This window comes from Pseudorca crassidens, chromosome 5, assembly GCF_039906515.1.
Source record: "Pseudorca crassidens isolate mPseCra1 chromosome 5, mPseCra1.hap1, whole genome shotgun sequence".
Classification (NCBI taxonomy): Eukaryota; Metazoa; Chordata; class Mammalia; order Artiodactyla; family Delphinidae; genus Pseudorca; species Pseudorca crassidens.
This window is the reverse complement of record NC_090300.1, coordinates 77,037,342-77,057,496: the sequence shown is the minus strand read 5'-3', so window position 1 is coordinate 77,057,496 and position 20,155 is coordinate 77,037,342. Positions and strand designations below refer to the sequence as shown.

Below are 20,155 nucleotides of genomic sequence, written 5' to 3'. Positions count from 1 at the left end.
ACTCATCCTAGTTATAAGGAAACCGAATGTTTTTTCTCCTCTTCTCTCCCTGTCTCACCTCCTCAAGGGTATTTCTTTCCATAAGGGTAAATAACAAGAGAATCATCAGCTAGAGGACCAGTATAACACTAAAGTGTGATATGTTTCACAGAAGGTCTAAGAGAGAATTCAGACAGATTAAAAATATATAATAATAAAGAATCAAGTAGTATTAAGTGCTATGAAGAAAAATATTTAAAAAGGTAAGAAGTCAGGGACATTTGGAGTGAAGAAGTGCCTGCTACCTTAGACAAGAATCTAGGAAGACCCTCTGAGAAGGTAACAGATGAGCAGAAATCTGAAGGAAGTGAGGAAATGAACTATGAGAATATCTGAGGAAAGAATGTTCCAGGCAGAGGAAACAGCAAGATTAAGGTTCTGAGATGGCCACATGCTTGATATATTTGAGGAACAGGAACAAGGCCAATACAGCTGGAACAAAGTAATTGAGGGAGCAGTAGGAAATGGGATTAGAGATACTGCCAGGGGCTAGATAATAAAGGGCCTTTTGGACTATGGTAAAGAAGGATTTAGAATTTTATTATATATCGAATTGGAAGCCACGGGAGAGTAAAAAGCAAGGTACTGACAAGAACTGACATTCCGTAAGGATGACTCTGGCTGCTGGGTGAAGAACAGACTGGTGAGAGTAAAGAATGGAGCTAGGGAGACCAGATAGATATCTACTGCTATAGTTCAGGCAACAAATTAAATAATTTGAATTAGTAGTTGTAGAAGTGGTGAAAAGTGGTTAGATCATAATATATTCTAAACACAGAGCCCTCAGAATTTGCTATTAAGTTGCATGTGGAGCAAAGGGAAAAAGAACAGAAGATTATTCCAAGGGTTTTCATATTCAACATCTCAGTGACTGGTACACTGAATGAAGATGGGGGAGAACAATAAAATTAGAAACTCTGTTTTTGACATGTTAACTTTCAGATACTTAATCCAAGTGGAGATACTGAGTAGGAAAGCCAGACACACAAGTCTAGTGTACGGGGAATAGCTCTGGACTGAAGATATGAGTACTGATGTATTTAAAGGCACCTGGATGAGATCATCTGAAATATGAGTATAAAAAGAGAGAAGTTCAAGGACTAATGCCCTGAGTTACTCTAACTATTAGTGGTAAGAAGAGGAGGAGGATACTGCAAAGGAAACTGAGGTAGGGAGAGTATCAGGAGAATGGTGTTCAAGAGTCAAAGGAGAATTTAAAGGAGAGAGCAGTTAGTTGTGTAAAAAGCTGTTGTGGGGTCGAGTAAAATAAAGATTGAGAACTGATCACTGGATCTGACAGTCTACTCCTAGAGGGGTTCTGGCTGGTTGTTTTAATGAAAGGTATTTTAGCGGGTATGTACGCTGATCGGAATAATCCAGTATGGAGGGAAAGACGGACAATGCAATGAAGAGGAGGGAGAATTTCACAAGTCCCTGAACAGTCAAAAATGAAGATCTAGTACAGAAGTGAAAGGTGAGATTTAAGAACACAAGTGGATCATTTATTTTAACAGGATGGAATACAGAATAAGACCATCAATTGAGAATGAGGGCCAGGAAACAGGTATTGGAAGTTTAATGGGCAGCTTTGGAGCTGATGTGGAGGAGGCAGAGTTGCAATTAACCAAGGTTAGATCTTACCAATGAAGTGACAGAGGAGCAAGAGAGTTAAGATTATGAAAGGCAGTGTTTATAGTCATGGACCAAGGAATGTGAGCAAAGCAAGGAGGGAAGTGAGAGCATGAAAGAAATGATAGATAATAAAAAGTTGGGCTGGAAGTCTTTAAAGGGTAAAAAAAAAATTGTTGTAGGGGAGGTGAGCTGAAAAGAAAGGAAGTGCTAGTCAGTTTGAAATGCTTGCAGCTGAGATTTTGTAAGTGGTTCAGTCAATGGTAATGAGGTCTTGAATATAACCATTTCAGCAGGTCACTCAAGTGAAAGAAAAAATAAAGACTCCTAGAGGCAAGGATATCAAAGAACTGAGAAGTCAAGATTTTGGAAGGATCATACCAGGATACTGAAAATCACTAAGAATGATTACATGAATAGTGGACAGAGAAAAGACAGTTCAAATCATCAATGAGTAGGAGTGATTGTGAAAGATGCAGATGACTAGACAAGGAGGGGAAGTAGAAAATACTGTCTGATGATATATACATTTTTAAAAGGGAGGAGGTACAATCATCCATAAATACCAATGATAAGCAAGGAAGACATCAACTCCACTTGTTGGTCCCAAGGTACATGGGACGTGACAGATAAAAATTCCACTTTTTGTGAGGGGTAAAGAAAAAACAGTACTCTCGGGGGAACACCAGTTTTCTATGAGAGAAAAAAAGGTGAGATGAACCATCACAGAAGAGTTTGAGGAAAAAGGAAATTTTGCTGATCACGAACTGGGAGTTCCAAAGGGCAGAGTGAAAGAAATTGGGAGGTCACAGATAAATGGGAGTTTAAAACATACTGGAGATATACCAGAGTCAAACAGAGATAAGGAAATTAAGTGAAGGTGATCTGAAAGGCTTCAACTTTTTTTTTTTTTTTTTTTTTGCGGTACGTGGGCCTCTCACTGCTGTGGCCTCTCCCGTTGCGGAGCACAGGCTCCGGACGCGCAGGCTCAGCGGCCATGGCTCATGGGCCCAGCTGTTCCGTGGCATGTGGGATCTTCCCAGACTGGGGCACGAACCCGTGTCCCCTGCATCGGCAGGCGGACTCTCAACCACTGCGCCACCTGGGAAGCCCCAAGGCTTCAACTTTTTTTAGTGATTAAGATGTCCTGATGGTATGCTTGGTAAAAGGTGGATAATCAGTTAAATTTAGTTGTCTGCTTGTGACTGGTTTAGCATTTGCAGAAGGGGTGTTGGGCGGGAAAGCAAGGTCAGGAAATTGGTGTCTCACCAAGAATTTGAAGTGCTCTTTGGGGTTCCTCCTTTATATCCTGCAATTGAAGGTGTTGAGATATGTGGTTCTTTAAAAACTGTACAGCCTGCACTCACAGGAACTTATTCAGTCAACACTATTTACTGAATGTCTGAATGAACTGCACCATCCTAGATACTGTAATTCCTAATTATCTAATTTGAATTTGTTGAAGACTATTAAAATTAAGCAATATAAAAATAAAATAACAATAATAATAATAGCTTCCAGGCACTCTTCTAAGTGTTACATGCATTTAATCATTTAATACAATTAACTCAATGAAGTTGATGCTATTATCTTCATTTGGGGACAATATAACCAATGCATAGCTCTAAAAATTAAATCCTTTCTACTCCAGAATGTACCTGTTTAGGACAAATCATATTCTTTTCATACAAATTAGCCTATTTATTTTTCTGGTATCTGAACAGTGGGCATCTATCTGAACAGCGTTTTCCTGTATTTTAATTTAGGACAGAGTTTCTTCCTCTAAAAAGCATATTATTCAATTCATGTGGCTAATATTCACTCTTGTTAAAATTTTATTGTTCTGCTTCAATTATAAGTCATTATGCCTGTTCCATTCACTCCTAGGAAGAGAATTTTGCTGTTTTCAGCTTAATTTGGCACGTCAATTATCTGGGGGAGGGTGGAAATTCTATTTGAATATTTATAATGACCCACAATAGGGATTTTGAAGTAATCCAAAACATGGGAACAATTGCCAAATATACATCCGAAGTGACCTACCACATTACAGCTGTTCAAAGTTTATATATGACTACTATTTTCATTAATAAACATTGACATCACCAAGTAGATAAAAGCTTTTACTTAGGAGATAATCAAGTAGCAAAGTCTAGAAGTATTGTGCTAGAGTTTTTTAAAGCCCTGTTGAATATAAAAATTGGTCTTGGATTTAACAGAGCTGCATCACTAAACAGGACAGGGCAGATTGGCATCAAAGGATCATAAATACAAGAACAGGAAGAAGGCTGAAGTGAGGAACTGAGGAGGGCTTGACAATGAGTAGCCCACGTTTTCTATATTATAATGACTATTCAAAATTAAGAACATAAGTAGTATGAAGCTCAAAATAGAAAACCTTACACCAAAGTAAAATAATTCACAAGAAACTCATCTTAGTTTAACAGTAAAAACAAACAATAAAACCTCACATTGTAAACTTTTGGGATACAGCCAAATGACAAAAATTAGACATAGTCTTTAAGCTGTATGGTTATCATCATGGGTAAAGATTCAAAGGGGTGAGGAAATCAGGTACATGGGGGGTTTGTGCAGCTTGAAGAAAATCTGAAGAATGGAGGGGAAGAAAAGGGAAGTGGAGGAAGAGATGGGCTACTGTGAAGAATCAAAGGCACGTATGACGGCAATAGAGTGAATCCAATAAATATAGGTACCCAAGAGGTTTCAGGTTAGGTGCCATTATTTCGGAAGGCCATGAGCTAACAAGGTTTCAGGTGACTGAAATGGTAATTAATCAATCAATTCCATAAACATTTACTGAGCACCAACTACATGGCAAGTCCCATCCTAGAAGCTGGGGTCCTGCAGAAATTTATAACCACTTGGCTTCCCTAACATTTAAAAATATTAATGACTTCCTACTAAGTTCCACATATTACAGTAGAATCTGACACAAAATCTTAGTTGTGAACACAAATATCTTAAACAGATGAGCAATTTAAGTGAATCTGTAAAGTACATTTTATTTTTTATTTATAGAGGCTATTTGGTGGGATATGAAATCATATAATGACTTTCAAATTACTAAAACTGCATTTAATAACAACTCTCCAAACTGCTAAAAGTACCATGCATCATAGTTATAAGGAATTAGATTCAAAGTTAATCTTGCTATCCAATCTTAGAAAAGAATATTTCTGACAATAGTGAAACAGGAGACCTGGTAATCACTTTTGCCATTTATCATTGACAGAACAAAACACTATCATACATATATATTCATAGGTATATAGCATATGCTCAATAAACTAAAATTTCATTAATCTACTTTGTTTTTAACAATATAAAAATCCTCTTATGTTACAAAATAAAACTGCTAGCCATGAGTCAGTAAATGAAACAGAAAAATGTATCCTAGCATCAACTAAAATTTAAATACGCCTAACATTCTTTCTCAGTCCTATTATATTTGATCCTGTAAAATGAATTCCAGTGAGTTACAACAAAAGACTTGGATATATAAAATATCCAACTCATTAGTGAGAAAAATAACATAGAATGCAAAATGATGTTGGTTCTCCAGAGCTGGGGAAATATAAGCTAAAACTCTGACCTAAAGTCTACATTTATAGATATGAAATACAAAGATAATGAAAAAGACAAAATAAGTAACAGAAAGAGGGCAGAAAGAAAGAAAAATAGTAATTTTTCAGTATACACAAGTGATCTGAACCAAACGGGAGGAAGATAAAATTTTAAATGGCTTTGTAGGATCAATTGAAAATAGAGTTTTTATTAAAATTGTGGCTATTTTAGTGCAATACAATAGCAACTTTTTGGCCCAACTCCTAAGTAACTATAATGTAATTCCATAGTTTCAGTAGTTTTATATGTAAACTATTTTGCTTGTCTTTCATTTGTATGCCTTTTACAAGATGAATTATATATCATTGGTTGTGTTTGTGTATATACATATAGTTGTGTGTATTTGAAGTTTTTAACAGATCTTTCTTATTGACAATGGAAAAATATCACTTAATACTAACATAGAATGAATAACAATGCTAAGCTTTAGTCTCTGTGTCCCTTTTTGGTATATGTAATTGTAGTCAAAATCAAGTTAGTTAAATTCTTGGGGCAGTATTCAATCTAAGAGTTAAATCAATCGTTGCCTCTGAGTAAGTTTTGATTATAAGTAATCTCACTGCCTACATAAAAACTATTAATGACTCTCCCTAGCCCAGTAATTCCATTCCTCTCAAACATCTAAGAAAAAACAAGAATATTTTTACTTAAGAAATATGACATTACTTAAAAATAAAAACTATTGAAAGAAAATTCTAGTAACCAAAAACAAGAAGAAGCTGTCGACAGTTACTTTATACTTACTGTGCTGCTTCTAATTACTAAAAAAAAAAAAAAAAAAAAGATGGTTTTAAAGGAATTTATTTTTAAAAGGCCCTAAGGTATGTGTATATATTTAAATTTAAAGGACAAAAGCATTCTCACCTTGTTTATTAAATTAGACTGATTTTTATGCTTTCATTTTTACTGAAGTTGAATATCTATTAAAAACATGTTTTAAAATGAAAATATTCCCCCAACCCTCCTTGAATACCAAATAATAGGCATTTCACTCAAATTATGATTAACTTTATATTTTCCTTATATTTTTAATACTCACTCCTCAAAAAGAAGTGGTTTTATGTGATTTTTTTTTTAAATTTGAGGACTTTTAGTATTTGCTCAGCTCTTTACACTGTCAATTGAATATTTGATAAAATATTCCTATAATCATGTAATTACACAAGTTTACTGCTTTCCAATTAACCCTAGATAATATATTTATAGAAATGGAAGGATTCATTAAATCCCTTGAATAAACCATAATGTAATAATTTTAAGATATTAGTATATACAATAGCCAACTGTATTCAGTTTAATCTATACTCAAAACACTAGAAAATAAAAATATTTCAAATTATCTTCTGTTTCTTTACTATAACAACCTCCTGAGGTTATCTAATGACATATAAAAGCTATACAAACAGGTATTTTCTTTGGTCAAACATCATACTTTATAGCGTTTAACACAATCTGAAAATAAGGAGACAAGCATTATTAATTTACATTTTAATTTATGTATGAATGGCTTTATATTTTTAGAGAAGTCATTCAACAGAATCTGAGACTGTTTTGTTTGGCATTACATAAGAGCAAAAGGGAAAATATTTTTGTTTCCCCTTTCACGCTAAAGACCTGCATAGATGGACTGAAAACATACATTTCTGCGTATCCAAGGTTTCAGGGCATAAGACTGTGTTTTAATAATAAGAAATCTATACTAATACATTTTTGCAAAGCAACATGAACCGAAAATAATTTCAACAAGTGGTATGTTACCTGGGTGGAGCTGGTGGCTACCGAGATGCAGTCAATAAAGCTGTGTCTTCGAGTGAAAAATGCAACTATCTGCTGCCAGCGTGAAGGTTCTGGCTCAGCTTGCAGTTCATCTGATGAGCCCTTTTTCGCCCAGTGTTTCTGCTTTGGGCCTACTGAGCCATGGCTAGAGCTAGTATTGCCTCCTCGACTGGCGCGAGAGTACAGAAGTGTGTTGTTCCCGAAAATGTAATTCATCTCTGCAGCCCTGCAGGTGGTTGCCAAGCAGTCTTACTTCTCTACCAGCTGCTGAGTGGTGAATGATCGGTAAAAACTGCAGCTAGAATTACAGCAGCATCACTTGTAGATCAGGGAAAATAAAAACCTTGAGAAATGATGCTCATTTTCTCTGTAATTTCTTCCCATGAAAGAGCTTGTATCTTCCCTCTGTACCTGTTAGCTGTATGATGGCTGAGTTTATATTTCTAGACAAAAAAGACGACATAAGGTGGTTTTCTTTCTCATGATTATTTTTTCACCAGCGTCTGCAGGAAAAGCTGTTCTTTTGTTAGCTGATAACTAGACGGACTGAAATCCAGGAAGTGAGGTCGATTAGCAGGTAAAGAAGGATGTTATAAACACTGGACTACCAAGACCCTTTGGGGCTGCCTGATTTAATGCACTGGGTGGAGAAACCCTGGATTACCAAGTTTCAATCACAGTCTGAAGTAAAATCCAATGGCATCTTCGCTGCTTAAATAAATTATAAATATGAACTGAATTTAAAAATACAAGAGGATTCTCTCTGCCAACAGTTCTGATTGTTTAAAACAATTTTACTAAAGAAATCTTTCTATTCACATATAAATTTCTACATCAGGAAGGCACTTACATTAAATAGCACTAAGGTTTTAAAAGGTACTATCTACATTAAACTCTAAGGATCTAATGACAGAGAGAAATCCATTTGGAATGTAACTTGATAATTTTATTTAACATATTGGTTTTTTTGATTAACTGAGTCTGAAGAAAGAAACAGAATAACTAGCTAAATAAGTATTTGGCTTCTGGGACTTTTGTGATAAAAAAGTGCTATTATCAGCATCATCTCTCTCATATGTTATAAACATTAAGATTACCAAGTTATGAATTTGTAAAAATGCAAAAGAATTAAACATAAATTTTTTGTTTTATAGCCAGTAAAACATATTTTATCCAACATGACATAAAATAATACTCTGGTTCAAAAAACAGTACTGTTTGATTGCTAAATAGATACTTTCTAACATCTAATATCTAGGTCTGTGTTTCTCAACACAGTAGTCCACCTCAGAATCACCTCGGGTGCTGGTTAAAAAAAATACAGACTGATATCCCCTTCCCATTAGAATTTTTAGGGGTTAGGGAGATCTGGGAATTTTCATTTTTGAAAAGCCCCCCTAAGAGATTCTTAAGCACCCTCAAGTTTGAGAACCACAGATTCCTAAGTCTGTCCTCTTAATACTATGCTACATTAGTATATAAAACAACATTTCGCCATTAAAAACAATATATGAATAAAAATGCTACTTGATAACTTACTAATAGTTGAGTAATTCAATTTTTAAGTTGATATAAGTACATCATAATCCCCAACCTCAGCCATGAATGAGGACCAACAAAATCTTGCTTGCTTTTGCTTACCAGCACCAACTAAATGCAGTCTATTGGAAAGTAGCATTGGCAAACTACAACCTCTAGGACTACTGCAAATCCTGATTTGGCAAGAAAAGATGCGAACACTGTCTCTATGATTCCGTCTCTAAGATACAAACACATGCCCAAGAAGGGTTGAGAGTCATGTGGGACTTCTGGAAGTAAGATGTTTTGTGACAGATTATAGCAAAGTTTGCTTCTTCCCAAGAACTGTACAGACAGTAGCTGGCAGCTTTATGGCCCTACACAGATTGATCTTATCTATTTGGGGGTAGGGGACTAGAGGAAAACACTAAGGGTAGACAGAGAACTAAGAATCCTCTCTAAAAGAAAAAAAATAAAACCTCCTAAAAATAAATTTTACTATGGACCAGATACTTAATAAAGAACTGATTAGTGTGGTTTATACAAATGCTCTAGTAATTGGTTTGACCCCGAAATATGTGTCTTGATCTGTATATGATGGAAAGCCAGGGTGGGAGGGGGAACCTTAGAATTTATACAGATTCTGTTACTCTGGATTTGTAAGGATGAGGATATTTTAAAAATTTTGGCTGCACTGGGTCTTTGTTGCAGTGCGCAGGCTTCTCTCTAATTGCGGCATGCAGGCTCCAGCGCGTGAGGGCTCCAGAGGGCATGGGCTCAGTAGTTGTGGTGCACAGGCTTAGTCGCCCTGTGGCATGTGGGACCTTAGTTCCCCAATCAGGGATCAAACCCACGTCCCCTGCACTGGAAGGCAGATTCTTAACCACTGGACCACCAGGGAAGTCGTGGATAAGGATACTGAAAATGAATGTTGAATGCAAATATCCTACTCAAGTTGCAAACAGTACCAACACAGATGGAACAATAAGGCATTCGTATACAATGATTTCTTATGCTAGAGAGCCAAAGAGCTTGGGAACAATCGAAAGTTGATGAACGCTCCATCCCATATATCCCGAATACAGAGAAGAAATACTTCTCAACATATAAATTTCCTATTCAAATCGACTGACATCAAGAAAACAACTTTGAGTTTTGAGAAAGGCTTTTTTATGAAAATGTCCCATTACCTGAGCTACGGAAATCTAGGATCACCTCATCGACTGCACAACAGTCAATACACACATACAAAACCATATATGTACCTAAATCACAATTGGTTTCATATGATTTGATTGGGAAGCAGAGGCAACCAACTCCTCACTGATCTCTGCTTTAGAATAACCATACCCGTGTCACATATTGGAAATATAAGCTCTATTCCGTTAAACCAAAATTTAAATTCATTATAGAACCTGGAAAGTCTATTTAAAATAGTGAATTTTAAAAAATACTATACAACGTTTAAATCATCAAAAAGAACACTATTAAGATTTTAATATGATATATAAAGAATGGACATTTTTTTTCTGCAGTCAATTACTCTACCACTGAGCAATACTCTGCACCTAACATTCTTTTTTCTGTACAGTTTTTCTTTTTCACAGAATGATAATAATATTATCTATAGCAGAACTCTAAACAGTAAGAGAAAGCATAAGTAAACTAAGTACATCCATTTAGTGATTACATACTTTAAATATGATTATGAAAAATTTATTACTGTTAGAAATGTTTATTTTATAACATTAAATGGAAGTAAAGACAGTTCAAAAATTTATATAGGATAGGCCCTCAATTATTTGTACCCTTTTCCAAACTTGCAAATAAACCCAGAACTCTTCAGGTATAGTAACAAAGGCAATGATTAAGTAATTTTAGTGAAAATTTTTAAAAGGTTGAAGGATGAGAGGAAAAACAATATTGAAACTCTAAAATATTAGGAAAAAAATTACTAAGTAACCACAAAGCCAATGTACTGTAAATGCAACAAGCATTTTCCTTACCTTTTTATCTTTATAATACGGCCTATTAAATTTCAAAACATGCAGCTGTACTAAGACAAGACTAAGAAGATTGATAACATAGATTTGTTATTTATCTAGAAAAAAGTGATCATATATATACAAATCGCTTCTGTATGAGCGCCATCTAGTGGTCAAATTGTATGCAAACTGTGTGCTCAACTTAGTACTCCAGGGTCATCCAAAAAAGATAAAATTCAAAAGTATTTTAATATATTCCAGAGCTGTAAAAACAAAGTTGACTTCAACAAAGCACTCAGTATGCACTCAAAATAGGAAAGATTCTCTTCCTGTAGCATTTAGTTCAACAGGCATATGTTTGCTTATAGCCATTCTTCAGCTACCTCCATTTCTCACAATATTTGAAAAACTACCGATTGCTGCTGGTGATTTCATTTGATAGTATTCTCAGTACTAGTGGATAAAATGTGTCCAGGCTAGAAGATACACTTATTTATAATAATTATCTGTTCACATACCCTGTTCTGTCTTCAATTTCAAGCCCCTTGTAACTACATTTACTTTGCACATATTAAACATAATTTTCCGTCATTGAAGACAAAAGCAAAATATGAACTCTTTTATTCAATGACCATTGCAATATCCCGCACTAAGCCATGTCACCCTTGTCATTTCATCTAGATTTAAATCTATTTTGAAAAAGGCTGAGGCTTTGTTTACTTGTTCAATTTACTGTTCTGACCATTTTTCCTAATTCTTAGATCATTTTCAGTTTTAGGAATCTTGACACTGTTCTTATTAGTACCATACTACTATATTTAGAACTGTTTAAAATTGAAGCTTACTTTTAAAGATTTTCATATACCACAAGAATTTACCCACTGTGTCTGTCCTTTTCTTCCACATTACAGTTTTTCACCATTATATCACCAATTTCTTTCTTGAAACTGTCTAGCACTGGCAAGAAACTTTCCCTTTTAGAGTCTTAAATCATAATTACTTTTTTAAAAAACTATTTTTTTTTTGGCTGTGCCACGTGGCATACAGAATCTTAGATCCCTGACCAGGGATCAAACCCGTGCCCCCTGCAGTGGAAGCACGGAGTCTTAACCACTGGATGCCAGGGAAATCCAAATCATAGTTACTTTTACGTTTTATGCTAAGGCCTGAATAAAGTAACTTTCAATCACTATCTTATTTCATTCATTACTTCAGTAATGAGAATCAGCACTAGCACTACAAGATCCTGACAGATTATTTCACAGCATGTTTCATGGTGGCAAACCCTTCATAAGCCCACTCATCAGCTCAGGATCAAGGTCCTTCACACCTTGTCCTCATTTCCTAACAACCATCCTAAACATCAACTACAATATAATGAACTTTTCTGCATTTTTAGTCTCTTCAGACTATCACTCTCCTACTGTACTTATTTTCTCCAGTAACTGCCTTCTCCTCTGAATTAGCATATTGTATAAATCCTTCAACACCCTGTCCAAATATCAACTTTGTTTTTTTACAATACTTCAAGAATTTAACTTCTCTTTATTTTTTCATGTTACATCATACTGTGTTATAACTATCTCTCCATAAAAAATACCAGTCACTGAAGCCTAACAAACTTACTAACATAGATGTTTAATAAATGCTAAATGCATGTTATTTGATAAACAAAACTAATATTATGTTGATTTTTAAAGCAATCATCTATTAATCTTATTTTTCTATTAGCTTTTATAAGAACTGTGAAGAACAAAGCAGTGCCTAATTTACATTCTACTCAGCAAACTGCTACTATTCAAAGATAATTTTTCAAATTACAAAAATAATAATTCATATACTGAGTTCTATGTATAGTACAACAGTTACTTGCTTCATTCCAAACCACAATACTATAAAAGTGGAAAAGTTCCTTATATTAGCTTTTTTGTTTCTAAAAAAAGACTGCTAATCTTATTTATATTTTAAATAACATATATTCCATTGTTGAGCTTCCTAAAACATTTGCAGTTATTTGAAAAAATTTTAAAAACATTAAAACTTGCCTTCTTATGTCAAAACAAAGTTATTTTTTAAAAATTTGGTTCTCTAGCAGAAAGTTAAAGTAATCCTAACCATTCTGCTATTACACTACCCCAATCCTATGCTCACTCCTCAAATTTTAATCTATGCATGAGATAGGAGAAGCAGGAAGAAATACCCCAAATGGGGCAGCTTTAATAATTCTTAAATTACAATTGTATCAGAATATAGTTTGTCAAAAGTCCAGCCTATCAAGATTTCTGACCCAGTAATTTGACTTCTGGAAATCCATCCTAAGAAAACAACTAAACATACTTTTTATGCCCCAAGATGATTCACTGCAGCCTTCTTTACAAAACCTAGTAAAAATGGAAATAACAAATAGCGAAGACCAGAAGTGTTCAGCAAGTTAAGGTACCAATATACTATGTAATGTTACGTATCAAGTTTTAAAAAAATTTAACATGGGAAAATGTGTAAAACAAGTTTATAATAGGAAAAAACTCACATTTAAAAAAGTAAGATGTAAAGTATGATTTAGAAACAGATGAAGGAGTAGATAATTTCTTCTACTGGAAATGAAAATCCTAATCAGAGAGCCACCAAGCCAAAGGGGGAATACGATGATGATACCCAACTGCTCTACCTATTTGCATCAGAAACTTATATTTATAACTGTTTCAGAGACTGATGCTGTTAATATCTAATAAAAGAAAACAAAATGAAAAGGAGCAAGAGAATGCCATGTAAGGATGGATAGATCCAGCTGCTTTTCACTGAGACCAGCTGAATTATTACCACAGTATACTAAGATGCTTTGAGGCTAGTACTTTCTTGATCTTAACCAAAATTTGTCAAAGATTTGCATACAAATACTCAAACTGCCACTGCACTAAGGCAATAGTATAACACCAGCAGCTATAAGATGTATGTCAATTGCAGAAAAGATAAACTGAAAAAGATGTGTTTTATAACTGTTAGTAAAAGGATATTTTAATCTCAATAACATACTCCTTTAAATAAGCCTCCGTCAAATTTGTCTTTAAAAAGCCCTCGGGGGGAAAAATGCTATGGGAGACAATCCTTTAACATGTAATAATTAACTGTATGCAAAGGACAAGAGCATTTTTAAAGCAGATACCAAAAGAATCAGGCAAAATTCACTTAATTCTCTTATGGTAAGAAAATCAAGGGAAAAAGAGTCAAATTAAGGAAGCAAGTGAGAATCTTCAAAAAGTAATAATGCTTTCTCACTCAATAACTAGAAACACTTAAGTCTCACTGCAGAGTGAGGATTAAATAAAGAGATGTCAGAAATTTACTTTAAAATACTTCAAGACAGACAGTAAAGAAATATGTGTATGGTGGTTCAATTAAGCTAGGTTCTAGTGCATTACTTCTCAACAGTGGCTATCCCCTAGAAACACCTGGAGAACCTGTAAAACTCTCCAAAGCCAGACTATACCCCAGACCAATTAAATCACAATCTGTGAGATGGCACTCAGATATAAATTTTAAAACCTTTTTAGGTGGTTCCGATATCCCACCACAACTGAGAACCATTACTATGGACAGTCAGTTGTCCTAATCAGGAATTAACATTCCTAGACTGGTCAGCTAACATTTAATTAAAAAGTAAATGGCTGCTATAAGATTTTTGTTATGTTAATCTTTGATCAACACCAAAAGTTTGCCAATTATCATAATGAATGAAGTGGGCTTTCATTGGTGAAATCCATTGTATTTCAGTTATATGGATTGGCTAAATTAGACACAATCCACCCTTGCATAAGGGAAAGAAAGACTCTGAAGAGGCTTATACCCTTAGAGATGGCACCTTAAGGTTTAATACCTAAGATGTCTGGAAATTCTGGGTAACAAAATCTTGGTCTCTGGAATATTGTTTTATTTGCCTAGAGTGAGCATTTTATGCAACAAAAAAAAGTTGAGGCTTCATCACATTTAAAGAGGCTATATACAATATGTTATGTGGCTCACTGTCTGTTTAAATGTCTGCCTGTGTCAGAATCTGCATACACACAGAACTACCAAACGACCACCAAAAGACTGAGGAGTTGGGTGTGTGCAAATTGGCTTTGGATAATTTGTAACAATCATAAACATCAAAAATTCAAAATATCAGAAACAAAAGAATTATACATACCCGGGAAGGTTTTTCGACTGAAGTAAGAAATAGGTTTTATTAATTCAGTCAAGAGAAAATAGGCATAGGCTGATAAGAACAGCATATAAAGCAGGAGGGAGTGCTTAGAATTCAAGTGTTCTAAGGTTCTTATGTTGTTCAAAATGAGGGTAAAAGATATATATTGAGTCTAAATTTTTGTAAGCGAAATATGTATATTAGAATTTCTAAAAAAAAAAAAAAATTTCTAGGATAACCATTAAAGGAAGAGAAACAGAACAGCTTCCAAGCTAAGAAGAAGGAAAAATGAGATGAGAAAATAAAATCTAAAAGAAGACATGTTGGAATAAATGTCTCGTATGTTTAAAATTAAGAAACATACTTTTAAATAACTCATGGGGCAAAGAAAAAAATAATAATGAACGTAAGAAAAAAAGTTTGAATTATGATAAACATTTCATATTAAACCTGTGGGTTACAGCTAAAGTGTATTTAAAGGAAAATTTACAAATTCAAATACCGTTAGAAAAGGCTGATAATGCAGTTAAGTAACCAACTTGAGAAACTAGGGGAAAAATCCCAAACAGAATAAACTCAAAGAAAGCAGAAGAAAATAAAATAATAATGATAAGAGGAGAAAGGGGAAAAGATAAAATGAAAACTGTCTCTGTCACTAATAGACAACTGATTTTTTTTCCCCTGTGTATCTCTCATTTAGCGTCCCAAAGTAAGATCAGATTGCCTTGGCCAAACGCAATCTTTGATTGATATGTAGGCTATCCACACATTTACATATTGCATAAACGTGTATATATTCATGTTTATGTCTGTATGAGAGGGGATGGAGGTGACAGCACATGGGGGAGGGGCACAGGAGAAGTTTTTTTTAGACATTTTTTTTCTTATTTACTTAAGTATAGTTGATTTACAATGTTGTGTTAAATACTGCTGTACAGCAGAGTGATTCAGTTATATATATATACATTTTTAATACTCTTTTCCATTATGGTTTACCATAGGATATATAGTTCTCTGTGCTATACAGTGGGACCTTGTTGTTTATCCATTCTATATATAAAAGTTTACATCTGCTAATCCCAAACTCCCATTCCATCCCTCCGCCAACCCCCTCGCCCTTGGTAACCACCAGTCTGTTCTCTATTAAAAGACATGGTTCTTTGAAATTGATCATCCTTTGGCAAGAAGGATCAAGAGGATAAAAAGCACAAATAAACAATACTAGGAATGAAAAAGGGGCTACACCTAAACATAAAATAATAGGATGTTGAGAATATTTCGAAGTAAGTATGAAATGGGCAAATACCTAGAAAAACTATTAACTGAAATCTGACTGGTACTATATAATCCATTACAATTAACCAGTAATATGAAATCATCCCTCAAAGAGAATTACAAAACCCACTTCAAGGTTTACAAGTAAGAAATGATCCTTATACACGATACATACAACTAACAAAGGATTAGTATCCGGAATATATAAAGAACTTGCACAAATCAGTAAAAAGAACAACCCATTACAAAAATGATAAAAAATCTTGAGAGGGTATGTCACAGAATAGGAAACCTGAATGATCAATATTATCAAACAGTGAAATGCACATTAAAATCACAGTAAGATACTACTTCAAACCCAAAACAATGGCAAAAATAACAATACCAAATATTGATGAGAATATAGATCAATTAAAACTGTTACATACTGCTGCTGAAAATGTAAATTATAGAACCTTTTGAAAATAATCTGGTGTTATCCACAAAGATGTGTATACATAACCTACGATTTTAACAGCATTTTTAATACTAGTAATAATCCAAAAATAACTTAACATCCATCAAAAGTAAGGTAAATTATAGTATATTCATAAAATAGAAAACTCTAGAGCAGTGAAGATAATGAATCTCAGGCATATAATGTTGACCAAAAACTGCAAGTTGAGAGTAGACACAGTATAATGCCAATTATATAAAAACCAAAACAGGCAAAAGAAACAATATATTGTTTAGAAATCTAAATATGTGAAACCAGGACTGTGGTTATTTCTGAGGGGAGAGACAAGGTGATGGGGTCAGGTAAAGTCACACACTGGACTTCAAAGATACTGTTAATGCTCTTTTTCTGTACTTACTAATATATTTTTTTAAAGTTTAAAGATATTTTGATGTGGGTATTTGAAATATAATAGTTACTTCCTTCATGAGAACTTTTAGGCTTAAAGATCGTTATCACTGAATAAAATTCATTTATAATATATATTTTTAAAAATGTTTTTAGAATGCTAACAAATACTATGAAATTCCTTATAATTACAAAACCAGAAACATCAAGGGGGGAAAATCCTACATGAAAAAATAGTTCTCTCTAAGCATGAGCTACATTAGTAACAAAAGTAATAAATAATTCATAGCAACAAAATAAAGTTACTATCTTACCTTTATTGGTGAAATATGAGAGTGAGAAACAAATCCATGGACATTTTCAATTTCTGACAGGTTCTTCTCTGAGACATGAACCAATTCCGGACCTATCACCTCATTAGTGATTTGTGGGGAAATGTGCTCTTGAGGAGGTGTATCTTCATCCTGATACCGGTATTTCTGTAACGTACAGCAAATTATTAAATATGAGGAAGCTCTGAAAAGCAACATGTGTTCAATCCAAATCATGATTTTCATAACTACCCAAATCATAATATTTAACTAAATGAAAAGTGTCTTTTACAGTTTAATACATAAAGTCTGAGAGAAATGGTTCTCCATTTTAAGGTCATGCCAATATTTTAATAAACTTATCTGGTTATTAAAAATAAGTCAGACTCTGGAAAGATGGCAGAGTAGGAAACACCAGGAATCTGTTGCCCCACCTAAACAATAATTACAGAGGCATAATCTGTCTGATGTAATTTTGGAACTCTGGAGTCTGTTGAAGGCTTGCAACTTCAGGGGAAAATTTGGATGTAAACTGTGTTTAATTTGGATCAGTTTTACCACCTCTGTTCAGCATGGTACCGGAAGTCGTAGCCAGAACAATTAGGCAAGAAGAAACAATAAAAGGTATCCACTTAGAAAGGAAGTAATATTATCTCTGTCTTATATCAATAAACACTCAGCAAAAAAGCTGTTAGAACTACTGAATGTAGCAAAGCAGTATGATATACTGCTTTGTATCCTACAAAAGCTGACACACAAAAATCAGTTGCATTTCTATACACAAACAGTTGCATTTTATACACAACCTGAAAATTACAAAAACAGTTCCATTTACAACAGCATCAAAAAAAATAAGGTGAAAGACTTGTGCAATGAAAACTACAAAGACTTGTGCAATAATTAAGGTGAAAGACTTGTGCAATGAAAAGACCTGCTGAAAAAAAAAGTTAAAGACAACAGAAATAAATGGAAACACATCCCATGTTCATAGGTTGAAGATTTAATATTGGTAAGATGTCAATACTACTTAAAGCAATTTACAGATTTAATCCGATTCCTATCAAAATCCCAATGACATTTTTTGCAAAACAGAAAAACCCATCCTAAAATTCATTTGGATCTCAAGGGATTCAAATAGTCAAAATCACCATGAAAAAAAAGAACAAAGCTGAAGGACTCACTCTTTCTCATTTCAAAACTTACTACAAAGCTACAGTAATCAAAACAGTTTGGTACTCGCATAAAGACAGACATACAGACCAAGAGAATGAAAGAGAGAGTCCAGAAATAAACCCTTACATACAAAAATTATTTTTCACAAGGGTGCCAAGACCATTCAATAGGGAAAGACAGCTTTTACAACAAATCGTGCTGCAAAAACTGGATATCCACACATAAAAGAATGAAGTTGGACCCTTACCTAATACCATATACGAAAATTAACTCAAGGTGGATCAAGGACTTAAATGTAAGACCTAAAACAATAAAACTCTTAGAGGAAAAGCTTTAAGACATTGTGTTTGGCTATGAGTTTTTGGATATGACACCAAAGGCAGAAGTAACAAAAGAAGGAACAAATTTGACTTCATAAAAATTGAAAAATTTTGTGCATCAAATGACTCTAATCACAGAGTAAAAAGGCAACCCACAGAATGGGAGAAAATATTTACAAATCACATATCTGATAAGGGATTAATACCCAGAATATACAGAAAATTCCTAAAATTCAACAAAAAACTAAACAACTCAATTCAAAAATGGGCAAAGAACTCCAAAGAATATATACAAATAGCCAGTAAGCACATGAAAAGATGCTCAACATCACTAATCATTACAGAAATGCAAATCAAAACTCGAGGTACCACCTCACAACCACTGGAATGGCTACTATTAAAAAAAGCCAAGGACCTACTGTATAACACAGAGAACTATATTCAATATCCTATGATAAACCATAATGGAAAAGAATATAAATAAAAAAGAATGTATACATATATACTTATAACTAAATTGCTTTGCTGTATAGCAGTAATTAACACAACACTGTAAATCAACTATACTTCAATAAAAAAATTATTAAAGAAAAGAAAGACTGGTTAAAAAAAAAAAGCAGAAAACAAGTGTTGGTAAGGATGTAGAGAAATTGGAACACTTGTGCACTATTGGTGGGAATGTAAAATAGTCCAGCCATTGCAGAAAATGGTATGGTGGTTCCTCAAAAATTGAAAATACAATTACCATATGATTCAAGAATTCCACTTCTGGACATATACCCAAAAGAACTGAAAGCAGGGTCTTGAAGAAATATTTGTACACCAGTGTTCATAGTAGCATTATTCACAGTAGGTAAAACATGGAAGAAACCCAAGTATCTATCAATGGATAGATAGATAAGCAAAATGAGGTGTATATATATGTGTGTATACACACACACACACACACACACACACACACACAAAATGGAATATTATTCAGTCTTTAAGGAAGGAAATTCTGCTATATGTTACAACATGGATGAACCTTGCAGACAGTACGCTAAGTGAAGTAAACCAGTCTCAAAAAGACAAATACTGTATGATTGAACTTACATGAGGTACTTAGAGTAGTCAAAATCATAAAGACAGAAAGTAGAATGGTGGCTATCATGGGCTGGTGGGAGGAGAGAATTCTGAGTTACTGTTCAATAGGCACAGAATTTCAGTTTTACTACACTAAACGTTATGGGGACGGATGGTGGTAATGGCTGCTCAACAATGTGGATGCATTTAATACCACTGAACTGCAAACTCAAAAATGGTTAAGGTGGTAAATTTTATGTTATGTGTATTTTTACCACAATAAAAAAATAAATACAAATAAGACTTCAAAGCTAGGTGAAAAAGAAACCTGAATACTGATTTGTCCATTTTTTACCCAATGTTAGCTGAACACTGTGTCTCTAAAGATACAG

General features: G+C 34.0%; 1 protein-coding gene across 25 annotated transcripts in view; it reads right to left on the bottom strand.

Moving 5' to 3' along the window:
- Positions 1-20,155, bottom strand: part of DLG1 (discs large MAGUK scaffold protein 1) — a 285,790-nt gene that overhangs the window by 165,791 nt on the left and 99,844 nt on the right. For 20 of the 25 annotated variants that reach the window (XM_067738490.1, XM_067738497.1, XM_067738501.1 and 17 more), the window contains one exon: positions 17,209-17,373. In XM_067738490.1, coding sequence (XP_067594591.1) covers positions 17,209-17,373 — 165 coding nt within the window. Of the gene's footprint in view, positions 1-7,071; positions 7,438-17,208; positions 17,374-20,155 lie in introns of those variants that run through there. The other 5 variants (XM_067738513.1, XM_067738510.1, XM_067738511.1 and 2 more) reach the window with 2 other exon arrangements.